We start from the raw sequence: 14682 nt of genomic DNA on the forward strand, positions 1-14682 counted from the left end.
CATCTAGTACTAGTGACATGTTGTTAATAATTATTTTAAAATCAACAAGAAGTTTTATTAATCATTGATATAATTTATTTTTTATTTTTTATTTTTTTTGATAGGTAATTGGCTGAAGCCTAGATTATTTTTTATACATTTATTATTATTGTTAAGATTAATTATTCCTATGTTTTAATTTGAAGTAGATTCGAACCCAAGACCTCCTTGATGAGAGGCTCACAATTTTCCATAGCGTTGTAGGCCCTTGCCTCATTGATATAATTTATTGTGCGCTAATAAAATTATTTTATAAAGTTAAATCTAATTATTTGACTTTATTAGTGCATTGTCTATAGTTTGTGGGAAATATTTAAATTAAATGATCCCCCTTATTTTATATTATATTGGGGACAAAAAAATTGTTTGCAGACTTAAGTTGAAGGAAAATCATGTTAAATGTTATAGGAAATATTAAGGAAAAAGCAATCATGATAAAATAGGGGCCAAAAAAACTATCATGATAAAATGAGGACAAACAAAAAAAATTCCCCAAAAATAGGAAAGGACAAGAAGGGTGATTTTGTTTATCCCACATTGACAAGATGATTGGATGAGCTCTTAGAAAATGTTATGAAAGAAATTGAAGAGCTCTCGTTCAGCATGCTTGAAAAATATATGAAAATTGATGAAATTGTTTGGAGATTTTATCTTTAAGATCCTGGAGACAAAACTCCTCCTGGCTGTTGAAACTTGAAAGACACAGCCAAGAGGATTGAAAAGGGCTTATTATGAGGTAACTCTATTTGAGATAGATTTTGCTTTCAAATTGCAATACTTGGTTGCCAAGTGAGGTTGATTGAAGGATTTTAGAGTTGTGTTATTGTTTGATCTGCTATGAATGAGTTTCCTGAAAATGATTTTCATCATTGGGATGGATACACATATGTCGGACAAGGTAAATTTTTCCTAGGAGTGAGCTACAGCTGTTGGGTAGTGGATTTCAAGGGTTGTACAAGTCAGTGGCCTCTACATCAGTGACACACAGATCTGCAACCATTAAATCTCAGTTGCAGCAGTTTGAAATTATATTATACAGGACCATACAGGTAGAAGGAGGTGAAGGAGGTGTTGTACATGCTTATAGGTAGTCATACCAGGCCTTATGCTGATAAGGAGGTCGTACATTCCAATTAGGGCTGCATAAGGTCTGAAATATTGTGGACAGTAGACTGGTATGTTTGTGTTGTTATTGGTGATGTTATCTAAATCCATCTGATGAACACTATCATCAAACTTCTGTTAACGAGATCTGATGTATGTATGCATTGTATTAGTTATTGAAGATGTTCAATAGAAATTAATAACAATATCATTTCAGACTTTACCATAAATCTGCCTACTGATTTTCTGTTATTAAACTTTTCAAACTTATGTTCATATTGGTTGATTTTTTACCTTGCCAATAAATTTTAAAACTCAAAACAAAAAATGCACATCTGGGCAGCCTCTTACATGTTGATAGTGACATTATCCATCTTTGATCTAAGGGAAATCATCTTATTCATAAGACTTCACATTTTTCCCAGAGACTGTATTATTCCGACTATCTTCTAACTAGGTATAGATGCTTAAGGTTCGCCACTCCTTGACCACATAAGTATTTTGTTGCTACTATGACATAAGTGCAAGGATGGGGACATCACAGTTCATATTGAAAAAAAAATTCTCTTCAAAATATTCTTTTGAAAAGTACACATTTTAAGAAAATAGATGGTATTACCTACACTATCTTGTAAACCTGTTGCTAGAATCCAGTATAGCTCACAAAGTTGAAATCAGTTTCTCCGCCTAAGCTTCAAAGAACTAACTAATTGCAGAAAAAAATAAGCCCATTTGTCCCAAAATCTTGTAATTCTCTTTCTTGACATGTAATGGTTGAAAATTGAAATTACTTGCACTTTCGTTTTCTCCTTGTTATCTATAACTTGGTAAAAAGTCATAACCTGACAGAGCTGGATTGTGTTTCATCTCTAAATAAAAATTGTAGATTCCTTTTGTACATTGAGAATCATATTCAGTAACAATTTTGTGAAGAGCAAGGAACCTTCTGAACTACGCCAGATGTAGGAAAGATTCAGTTAACATTTTGTAAACTTGCTGGTTTCACTGGGTTTGAATTATGACTTTCACTTTCATTCTCATTCCTACTACCTTTTTATACATGCACATCACTTTTCAATTGTAAGAAACTTATTGTTGTCACCTTGTGGAGCAATAAGATGAGTATTAAGAGATTTTAATTTTTAATTCTTTCTAAGTTGCCAATTTTTTTCCAAGTTGAAAATTTTGGGCTTGCCAAGTACTTTCTGAGTCCAAGTCTGTGAATTACGGTTCTATGTATTCCATGTAATGAGCCCTTTTTCTATTGCTCAATATGTTTTCCTATAGAATGCTTTTTCAAGAAGGTTAGTGACCCTTTAAAGTTTCCTTTCTAAAATCCAAGTGGAATTAAGTTCAGGATAAAACAAATTCTTTCATCTAGCAAGAAAGGAGGACCACTCCCATGATAGTGAGCAGCCACATTATCCATGCCTCTAAGGATAATAAGGTGAAAGTATTATGAAAATTAGATTTGGCCTGATAAATGGAAGTTAAAAGTGTCAAAGGATGTATGAGTAACAAAATGTTTAGGGAGAATTCAACTAATGATTCTATGCTACAGTTGGAGCTTTCTAGGCACAAAAATAAATGAACAGAAAAAATATATGAATTCCAGGGGGGAATATGAGACTAAGTAAACTAAATAGCATACCAGTGCAAATATTGCACTAGCTCAAACCTTAAATTATAATGAGAGTTGAGATAGTTGGGAGCAAGGAGCACTTTATCTTCCTTACAAGCAATCCAAACACCTAACCCTCTTGCTTCCTGTACTACTAACCACTACATCCACTTCAGATATGTCTTAAATATGTTTAAGTAACTCAAACTCCTATCCATGAACACATGATCCTAGAAAAGTAACATCTTATTGTATCCTATCCTGTTGTCAAAATTGACAAATTTGTTTCAAATTGGAAGATGAATGGATGATTGTATTGTGCATAGAGGCTAATATGAATCAATATGTGAGTAAAGAATAAGGAGTGTTTTATTATTTCAATATATGAATCATTATGAATTTTTTTTAGGAGTTATTAAGGTTTCAGTAAACTAATGTATTCACAAGTAGTTCCAACAAGTTTGGACTTCAGCAATAGCACATGTTCTTCCTTGACTTGCATATATGTACATCTCTGCTAGAAACCAATCTTGTCATCATCCACGTATAGATCACATCCAATCATTTGTTTTAATAGAGTTGTAATATTATTGAGGCTTTATCATTGTAGTGAGAGAAGCTGATTTGAATTCATATTTTTTTATTAGTTCATTTGTTTGGTGTATATTATGCGATGAATTATTCTTCTGTTCCTATATGATGCATTCCTATACAATAATGCAATTTTGTAGACAATCCTCTTGTAGTAGGGTTAGTGTTCATGTTTCTTTCCCACATTAATTGGCCTAGCCAAAGGTACAGTCATACTATATGCAACAAGGTTAACTAAGAGAATGAGAATTTTATATTCTATTGTTCAACATACCTATTCAAACACAAGAATTTAGGCTATACCAGAATATTTGGTCAATGCTAGTCCTTTAATCATCGTCATTATTTGGTTAGCGTGATATCAAATAAAATTGAATGGCCCATTAGGCTTTTTGATATTACAATCAGCCGCATTGCTACCAACGATCTCATGATTTTCACTAAAAAAATGTATTTGCATCTAATTGTCACTCTGTGAAGTGGAGTCATAGTCTTGTATGTCACACTAATGACCAATCCATCCAAAATATGTTTGTTGTGATAAAGCTCACTGTTTCTATTGTATGTTGAATTCCTAAAATCCACATAGATTCTTATTAGGTTAAGTAAAGTCATTGAAATAGCTCCACTTAGTGAAGCAAAAATCTTCAGAAAAAAAAAGTTCATCTTTAATTATCTCCTTAAAAATATAAGAATTAAATTCAACTAATAAATTATTATTCCAAAGGTCCCCTGATAAAATTCAGCATGTGTAATGCAGACTATTTGCATGTAAACTAATTATACATAAACTCAATGAGCATATTTATCTAGATGTCGATATTACCTTGTGAACATTGATAAATATTGTCATTTTTATTTACAATAACCATCATTTAAATTATTGTTCTTCATTCTTTATTTAATGTTTAGTACTCCATGGTGTCATAAATCGTTCTTGTCTTTATGGTATTTTGTGACATTTAAATTTTTGCATTGATTTTATTTCCAGGTGTCAGAAAAGTGGTGGTTTGCACCTGGGCATGGAGATTGGAACACTTTCATTGAGAAGTATGTTCTTTGTCGAGATGGGATCTATCATAAGGTATGCTAGACTGGGAATGGGTGTATTTTGCAGACAATTTATGACCCAACAAGCAGTTTATCAGTCAAAATGCAAAAGGTTGACAATTCAAAATATGTATAAGAAATTTTGAGATCTATAATTTATTACATTGATGCTTTACTATACTTTATTTTTCTTTGGTTGGTTCTCTGGATGTATTCCTTTTTCTCAAAGCTTGCTCAGATACTTTGGCATCACAATGACATAACATCAGAATAAATATACCTACCTTATTAGCTAGTTCATTGTTATAGAAATATAATGCCACTATATTTAACACCTTTATGCAGAAAAACTTACGAAGATTATCAAGATAACATTGGCTTAAGTGTCAACTATGGGGATCTTATACTCCCAATGTGCCATGTGAAAATCCTATCAGTATCAATTGCAAGTAATAGTGGTGATGAATCAAATTTAAGTGTGGGTAGATAAGATAAGATAAGATAAATTTATTAAGAAAGAATTTACAGTTTGGTCTTCATAAGACAAAAATAAGTCAATGAGAATGGGAAGTAGAAGCATATTTAATATACTTTAACTCAAACAGTGATGGTGTAGTACTAGCAATGAGTTGAATGAGCAAAGTGCAATATCACTTTTAGGATGGAATATATCCAATATGAATAAATATTACAGCATAACTCCTTATAAATGCAACTTAGGAGAAATGAGAAAGAAGAAATAGGTCCCTGCAAATAGCCTATGTTAGGCATCTATGTACAATCATGCCCTTGTAAACAAGGTAAGAGAAAACTCTTCGAGAGGAGGATGAAACAAGGTCTATGTGAGCCCCCCTGACCTAACAGTAAAGTTACATGCACTCAAACAGTCTTATTAAATGAGATTATAAAAACTCATATCATAGCCTTCACATAGATACTTTGGCATCTTAATGACATTACTACAGAATACCCATTTGTACGTCATTATTCATCTCATTATTGGAGACATATAATGCCATCAGATGTAACTTGACACACATTTAGGCAATAAAACTTTCAAACAACTCTTAAGATAACATCGGGTCAACTATATGGATCTAATACAATCAAGATGTGATATTAAAATTCTATCAATTCCAAGTAATATGAAACTATGGTGGTGAAGAATGAATTAAAATGTGGATAGAAAGAAAGAACTTACAATGTGTGTAATGTCCCCTTTCTAGAATAGGATTCAATAATGAACTGTAAAAATAAATTTTTTAAATGATAATAAACTATGACATAATTTACTATTAAAATTAACTATATTACTAATAATAGGATATTAATTAATATACTATGATCTAATAATGTATATTTATGAAAATATAGTAAAATCATAATTAATAATAAAACTCAAAATCAAATAGTAATAATTAATTAGAAAATAAATATAGCAACAATCACACTCTTTAACCCTCAATCCTCTAGCAAAAGATCCCGCAAATTGAAACATAGTCAACATACCAACAAAGATATCACCTAACCTTAACTTTCAAGCATCATCTATGGCCAATCAAAATTTGAATAATTACTTTGTCGTGAATACTCATGGGGTCATGTTAATCTCACACCAAACAAGTGCTGAAGATATAAGGTATTGTGCTAATATAAAATATAACAATGACCCAAAATAGTAAATTCACCCATGTAAAGTCAGATTTTATTATATGAGAACGTAGTGCCTTTATTCCAAGCATATCATCCTCATAATATAATATTCCAATAACGAATTGACTTTCAGCATATAACAATACGTAGACTGAAATAGGGCAGGAACAACAGCAGATATAATGAGGTCAGAGTTCCTATTCAAAACATATAAGATATGTTACAGCGACTTCAGTAATCGACAAAACTCACTATGATTATTATCATCGACTATTAGACATACCCACCATGGATCAATCTTATTATTGATAAGATATAATGAGGGTTTGGCACTGCTCAGTAAGAAAACTAATACTACTTAATACTCACCATTCCCATATTAATAAAGGTTGCTTACAATAAGAATAATTAATGCAGCTTAGTATTAATTCTTGTGAGGGCGCAATTTGCAAATATCTTGGCTATGAGGAGGCATGATATGAAGAGACACGCCTTTTGAATGCCAATGCTTCTCTAGCAATTAAGATATAAATGGAAGAACAAAGCATGTGTTCCAGCAGGAGGGAAGAAGACTTAAGGAGGACAATGAAGGGGAATTAATAACAGATCACCATTCAGACCGGATCCCCTATCTTTACCTACTTAGGAAAATCCACAACCATTATACTATATAGCTACACTGCAGATCTAAACTCAGCCATATCCATCTTAAGTCATAATCAACCCATTTATACATCAATGCAAAAATATTAAGCAGCTTTAGGCTTTGAGAGATAGTATATTTTATTTATACATCAAGAAGGATCATTACTCTTGTCATTCCAATCAGGTTCCTAGCAGCTAGCACAACAATCATATTTGCAAAGCATTATTAAAGTAAGTAGATAGAATTATCATAGAGCCCACAATTATTAATTGAATATTATTGAACCCTTGATGCAATCGATTTATACCATAGAAGAGCTGACCAACAAATTCAGACCAGACAGTTGATCAGATTGAAACTCAACTTAATAGTCGTCAAGACTAAGGATGGTGCTCTTATAAAGAACTAATATACCTTGGCATATTGAATTTAACACATACTTGCCATTTATATCAAACAGAATAATGACTACAAGCTGTATAGAAAGGAATCTATTGCAATTTGAATCATAAGAATGTAGACAAAATTTTAAGCAATCTCGTAAGGGGACATTGCAGCAGTATCAAAGCATTGTGAATTGGTATTGTATCTCATAGTCCCAAAAGGAAACATTACAATATGATCTTTGGAAGAGGCAAAAATCACTCGAAGAGAGTGATACCTACAGGTGGATTTACTGATTTTTAATTCATTTTCAAGAAATGATGATTTAGTAATAGTAATAGATCAAAATGAACTAGCTAATGAACATTCAAAGTACACAACAAAAGATAAAACAAAATATTTAGAGACAGGAACACAGATTTTAGTAATTTGCATTAGATTGCAATGTACAATCAGGTTACCCATTCATAGGAAGATTGCAACAGTATATGCAAAGACTCTTTGCACCATGAATCCAACCCCATTTGTGACTCAACAAACTTAAGATGGTATTATAATGCATTCAATTTTTCAATACTGTCTGGAACTAGCATTAATTCTGATTTGTCCAACCTCTGTAACAGGCACCCCAGATCAGCTCTTGTGATTTTCTGATTTTGATTGCAAAGTCTTTTTTTTTGCTACTTTTTTATTTCATTTCTTGTATTTGGTAGTTTTTTAATTTTTAAAATATTTTTTGGAATATGCTGATGCAATGCTAAACAAATATGAATACTGCTAAAAAAACAACTACTGAAGCCATTACAACACCTAAAGTTCTGATGCTATTGCTGAAAATGAAAGAAGTGTTGAATTTTTATCCAAGCTTCATACGCAGAACATTAAATGCACCAGGTAATTATGAGCTGATGGCAAATAAAGGTTACAAACTGAGTTATTCTCTGCCCTAGTAATATCTGCTGCTGTTTATTCCAGGTTTTGGGTACAGATCTGATGACTTGAAGCTCCCACATCTCAGCTGGAGAGCAATCAGCAGTACGCTGGGATGTACGTCTTAGGGAAGGGTCTGAAAAAAACTGATAAAGCCTTATATTCTTTACTGATAAATCTTAGAGGACCTGTTCTGCAAACATCTGTAGAAAGTTGTACCAAACTCCACCCAGTCTGTACCAGATGTCCAAGCTAGGAATAATGATCCCTTGCAACTGTACGGCCAGCTGGTTGTGCAAAAAATCAATTAAAACCTTTCATTTCATGTGCCAATCTGATCATGTTGGGAATCTATTCTGAATTTTGACTCTAATCTAACAAATTACCATCCAAAATCTGATCCAAACTGCAAACACCTGTCATCTGGAACTGGGGCTACATCCAATTCCACTCTCCTAGGAAATTTCATTCTTGAAAGGGATACCTGGTTCAAATCCTCATGGAGTTTAAAAACCAAAACGCTTTGGCAAAATGATAACTCTCAATAAATGCAAATTGCCTCCAAAACGCCCTTTTATTAATTAACTTTTCCCTCCAAGCTAATTCGAACCTATTTAGGCTTTTATGTTATTTTATTTTATTGACTTTTGCTAAGTTTTAATCTTTCATTCTCCTCCAATAAGTTCAATCCTTATGAGGGGCTAATTTGTCATCGACCAATGGGCCCACTTTAAGTTATAACTTATTTTAATTACCTAAAGACTCGGGATGATTATTTTAATAGACTATTATATCATTTATAATTATCACTTTATTTAATATTTAATTAACATCTAACCTAGGAGATAATTATACTATTTCCAAATTATTCATAGCTCGTTCATCTGGATTCTGGACCCCAATCAAAAGTCTGTCTAATGCCCTTGCTTAGTGATGTTGTTTGACCATTGTGAGCCAGCTAACAATCTCTTCCTAAAATGTAGGAACTCTCCTGAAAAATAGGAACTGCGCTAGAAGCCTCCAGGCTGATCCTGGAGGTTTCTTGGCGTGTCCTTGCCAACTCCTTTTTTATCCCTAAAAATAGGCGTCCTCCTAAATTCTAGGAGGCTTTCCAAAACTAGTCAAAATGGCTCTCAAAGCCCTGATATGTCTCCATATGGCCCTGAAAAGGTCCCCTAAACAATTTCTTGATGTAAGGGAACTAATTGATTGCCATCCTCATTTGCCAACTGACCTTCCTAAGGAGGGGACATTGCAATCCACCCTCCTTGAGATTGCTTATCCCCAAGCAACCTCAATCCAGGCATGGCAATATGTGCTTACCCTCCTGTGGAGCATCCTCCACCAGGAAATCCTTCCACTCAACTAGATATTCCTTGATTACTCTTATCATGTCTCTCTCACATGTATTCATGGTAGCTTTCGGGCACAAAATCAATTTTCCCTCCTCAAAGGGTGGTAGCATTCTACAAGATATCATGTTATGACCAATGACCTTCTTAAGGAGAGACAGATGGAAGACATTATGTACTCGATTGTGAGCTAGTAACTCCAACTCGTAAGCCACCTCATCTGTCTATCTGAATGGTCTATAGTAACGTGACTTAAGCTTCTCAAGCACACTCGTCCAAAGAGTGTATTGTCTGTAGGGTCACAACATAAGATATACTATATCACTCACCTCAAATTAAATACTATTTTTGTTGGTTCTGGTCTTTTTGGATGTTCTCCTTCAAGGCCTTCATCATATCTTAGTTGTTCTGTTGGAGGTCCTTCGCACTAGGTACTTTACTACATAGTTCCAAAAATCGCCATGAAATCGCCGAAATCGCCGAAATCGCGATAAGATTCATGGCTCCCGATTTTTTTGGAATCGAAAATCGCTGGTGGCGATTTTTTCGTGTGAATCGCCTGAATCGCCTGAATCGGCGATTCATGGCAAAAATCGCCAAAATCGCCATCGTGAATCTCCAGAAATCGGCTGCGGCAGCAAGGATAGAAAGTTCAATTTTAAAAAAAAAACACATGTTTTATTTGCTTTCTAAGTTGACTTTCCTCTTTGTTATAACCCTAAAGAGCCTTCTATTTGCTTAGTATGAGTAGAAGAGAGGAAGAGTGAGAGAGAAGAAGAGAAAAGAGAATCCATAGGTTTCCAACCGGCAAGAAGGAAGAGCACCAAAGAGATCAGAAGTCCATTTGGGGAGGCCATAAATTGCATTGGGAGCATTAAGGAGTCAATATCAATTATCAACACTCCTCAACTCATTTGCAAGAGGTAAGTGTTGGTTTTTTTTTTGCATGTTAGTGTAGTATGCATTTTTTGTTAAATTTTTTTAGTGTTCATTTGCAAATCTTGAATGTTTTTTATTTTTAGTTTTATTAAATTGCAAACTAGGGTTTGTTGTTTTGTAGTTTTTGTTTATTAGTTGCAAACTTTGATTTTTTACATGAATTTTTTTATTGCAGCAGCCCTTTGCTTTCATTTTCCAATTTCCACAATGGGTAAAAAAGATGAATGCTGGAAATATAATGAAGAGTTTCCTGGGAGAACCAAATATCAAACAAAATGTATATTTTGCAAAGAAAAAATAAATTCGGGAGGTATCTATAGATTGAAATACCACATTGCTGGCATACCTGGCCATGATGTCACAGTTTGCACTCAACAAACCGCTGAGGCAAAACGCTCTTGTTTAGTGGCATTAGAAAAAATTGAACAAGACAAGTTGACTAAAAAAATGCAACTTGAAGGGTTAAGAGGTATTGGCTCCCGTGCTCCCACATCCGCAACCGCATCTACATCTGCAAGTGCATCTACATCTGCTTCCGCATCCGTAGGTTGTGTTGGGGAGGGTTCTTCTAGGCCTCCTTTTCATCCTAGTGCTAGTGCTCATGTGAGTGTTAGTGGTAGTCGGTCTCATACTGAGACAGAGTCCAACACCAACCTATTGCGGTCTAGAGTGCGGAAAAGCAGAATGGATAGTTACTTTGTGCCCCGCACTACTCCTGGCTCCCAACCCACGCTTGAGGGCATGGGTTTGAACAAGGAGATTCATGATGCTGCCAGAAAAGAGATTTGCAAATTCTGGTACTTTTGCAACATTCCATTTATTGCAGCCAGGTAATTGATTCTTTTTTCTTTGTTATCTTCAAAGTTAAAGTTAAAAGTAAAAGTAAAACTTTAATTATATCTACTTGTTTTATGATTTTAGTTTTTGACATCTAAATTTCTAATCAATATCATTATCTATTTGTGACAGGACTCCTTATTGGCAAAACATGATAGATGCAGTTGCCATTTGTGGTCCGGGGTTTAAAGCCCCAACTGAGGCTGAGTTGAGTGGATACCTCCTGGAGGAAATGGTTGAGGATATGAGGCATGAGCTTGAGGACAACCGAAAGGAGTGGATCGAAAAGGGTTGCACCATCATGACTGATGGTTGGACAGATAGGAGGGGAAGAACACTCCTCAATTTTCTTGTATCCTGTGGAGGTGATTGATCATTCTACTTTCCTACATACATAATTTTGAATCGTGATTGACTATTTCAAATTTTGATTTGTTGATTGCTAATAGTAATTATAATTTGTTGTTTTGTTACTTGTAGGATATACCATGTTCCTCAAATCCATTGATGCTTCTGCTCATGTAAAAAACGCCACATACTTATGTGAGGTTATTGAGGAAGTTATAGCAGAGGTGGGGGAACAACATGTGGTGCAAGTGGTGACGGATAATGCAGCAAGTTATGTTGCTGTAGGTAAACTTTTAACTTTTTAAGTTTTGAAAATAAATTTATTTGAATTTTGAACTTTTTCTAATTCTAACTTAGAATTTCTAAGTTTCCTAAGTTCTAAGTTCTAACATGTTTGAAATTTGAATTTCTAATTATCTTAAAATTGTTGTAGGCAAACTTTTGATGGAGAGGCACCCCAACATATTTTGGTCCCCTTGTGCAGCACACTGCCTTGACCTCATGTTGGAGGAAATTGGCAAACTTGAGTGGGTCAAGTCATGTGTGGAAAGGGCAAAAAACATATGTAAGTTTATTTATAATCATTCATTTGTCCTTAGCACAATGAGGAAGTACACAGGAGACAAAGAGTTAGCTCGTCCAGGGATCACGAGGTTTGCCTCGAATTTCATCACCTTGCAGTCCTTGTTGACATCAAGGGATGATTTGAGGAGCATGTTTGTTGGGCGGGAGTGGATTTCATCTTCCTATGCTACGACCACTGCAGGGATAGATGTGGTGGATTGCATATTTGATGATGATGGTTTTTGGAAACCTGCTAGAGAAATACTTAAGGTAATTTTATTGCAATTTAACATTTAATATTTTACAGTTTACTATGCTAATTGTTTAATGATTTAGTTTTACCTTATATTATTGAATTATTCTATGTTTAAGTTTTGACTCAAATTTTTGTTTTACTTTATATGTAGGCCACTGAGCCTCTTGTATCTCTCCTACGAACTGCTGATGGGGAGAAGCCCTCTATGGGCTACATATATGAGGGCATGGATAGGGCCAAGGAGGCCATTAGAGCTCAGTATGCAGGAGTGCAGGAGAAGTATGCCCCTATTTGGGACATCATTGATAGGAGATGGCAGAATCAGCTCCACAGACCCATCCATGCAGCAGCTTACTTTTTGAATTCGGCATTTCGTTTCCGTCCTGACTTCAAGGCGGATGAGGAGGTTCTCACCGGATTATATACAGTGATCCAGAGGTTGAGTACTGATGAGGATAGCAGTGCTGCAATTATTGAGCTTGATAAGTTCAATAATAAAGAAGGGCCACTTTTCTCTAGCAGGGTAGCCATAGATGCTCGGGAAACAATACAGCCAGGTAAAAATTAAATAATATATTCAATGTTCATGAATCTAGATTCTAAACTTAAAGTTGATTATGTAATTTTAGAGTTAACTTGTAATTTGTAATTTGTAAATGAGACTAATTATTTTTATTTTCCCTTATTTCAGATAGATGGTGGCAAATGTTTGGGGCCACAATCCCAAAACTTCAAAAAATTGCCATTCGTATTCTGAGTCAGCCAAGCAGTGCTTCTGGATGTGAGCGCAGTTGGTCCATGTTCGAGCACATCCACTCGAAGAGGAGAAACAGGTTGACAGTGCAGAGGTTGAATGATCTTGTCTTCGTTCATTACAACCTCCGTCTTAGGATTAGACAGATTTTGGGCACTGACTCCTCTCCGATCATTCTGGAGGAGATTGATCCAGAATCAGAGTGGCTCACAGAGGTTGTAGATCCAGTCTTCACTGAGGAAGACCGTGCGTGGATTGACCAGGTGGATATAGAGGCTGAGGCAGCTAGAGCACGTTCTTCAGGCATTGGTAGACGCACACGTGCACGCACAGACACAGGCCCTAGCGACATTCGTGAGCCCATCTTATATGCGGGAGATATGGCTCGACAGTCCTCTAGGACCTACATTAGACGCCTTGCTACTAGGCAGACTGGATACTCAGAGGCTGAGGTTGAGGCTGTAGCCGAGCTTGAGGATGATGTTGAGGATGATGATGACTATGAGCCTGAGGCTTGAGCTGGAGCCTTGTTTTTATATTTTGTTTACAGATATTGATACTGAATCATTGATAGACATATGTTTCAAAGTTTCAAACTTTCATGGATCTTCATCTTAGATTCTTACATAAATTTATGATTTGATGTCTTATGGATCATCTTACATACATTCTATGATTTAAATCATTATGATCATTTGATTTCTATTTACTTCAGCTAGCCTACAATTTACATTTTAGAATCTTAGATAACATAGTTACGTATGTGATGGATTTTATGTTTCATGTTTATGTATGTTAAGTTTTAACTTCTATTTGATGATGTTATAGTGTGCTTAAGTTATATTCAATAAAGGGTGCATGAAATAAGTTTTAAATTGTTAAAATCTTTAAATTTAAAGGGTTTTTTCAAATTTGCCGATTCATCGCCGATTCATTGCCGATTCATTGCCGATTCACGATTCGATTCGGCCTTGCCAATTCCGATCCGATTCCGATTCACGTTTCTTTGCTTTACTATCACCAAAATGAAAACATAGAAAGCTAGGTGCACCATACTTGTATTGTGCCATAAAGGGTGACATCTAGATGGAAATGCGGTAAGTCATGTTGTAGCAGGGCTTGCATGGATATAACCACTTGATTGATGCCTTTTATTGCTTCGATGTGTAGTGTTGAAGGTATCCCTCCACCCATTTATTAACAATCTCTAACTAACCATTTGTTTGGGGGTGGTAGCTAGTGTGCGGAGTAAGCCTAGTGCCACTGAGTCTAAACAACTCCTACCAAAAATTGAGTGATGAACCTTTTATCTTTGTCACTAACTATACTCCTCAACAACCCATAGAGCCTAAATACCTCCTTGAAGAACAAATCTGCCACCCATGTTGTATATGTAGTGGTGATCCAAAAAGTGGGCAAATTTAGTAAGCCTATCTACCACCAAATAGATACAATCTTAGCCTTGGGCTTTGGGCAATCCCATGATGAAGTCCATCAAGATACACTACCACTTCTTGCTTAGAATGGGTAAGGGTTGCAATAAACCTATGGGAAAAGTGTGCTCCTAATTATTCTACTAGTAGGTAAGGCACTCACGAACATTTTTGAGGACCT

The 14682-nt window shown here is 35.1% G+C and overlaps 2 protein-coding genes across 4 annotated transcripts in view; both read left to right on the forward strand.

Annotated features, from left to right (window-relative positions):
- LOC149572592 (uncharacterized) overlaps positions 1-14682 on the forward strand; it is a 321499-nt gene that overhangs the window by 265209 nt on the left and 41608 nt on the right. For all 3 annotated transcript variants that reach the window (XM_089813697.1, XM_089813695.1, XM_089813696.1), the window contains one exon: positions 4347-4439. In XM_089813697.1, coding sequence (XP_089669823.1) covers positions 4347-4439 — 93 coding nt within the window. The remainder of the gene's footprint in view (positions 1-4346; positions 4440-14682) is intronic.
- Positions 7856-13007, forward strand: LOC149572593 (uncharacterized). Its single transcript, XM_089812290.1, has 7 exons — positions 7856-7982; positions 8064-8135; positions 10770-11139; positions 11279-11511; positions 11627-11779; positions 11928-12328; positions 12466-13007. Exons 1-7 carry the CDS (start codon positions 7856-7858, stop codon positions 12880-12882), a joined length of 1773 nt encoding a protein of 590 aa, XP_089668416.1. The 3' UTR covers positions 12883-13007.

Source organism: Cupressus sempervirens, chromosome 2 (assembly GCF_028749045.1).
Source record: "Cupressus sempervirens isolate cs-2001-9-10 chromosome 2, ASM2874904v1, whole genome shotgun sequence".
NCBI classification, from domain to species: domain Eukaryota; kingdom Viridiplantae; phylum Streptophyta; class Pinopsida; order Cupressales; family Cupressaceae; genus Cupressus; species Cupressus sempervirens.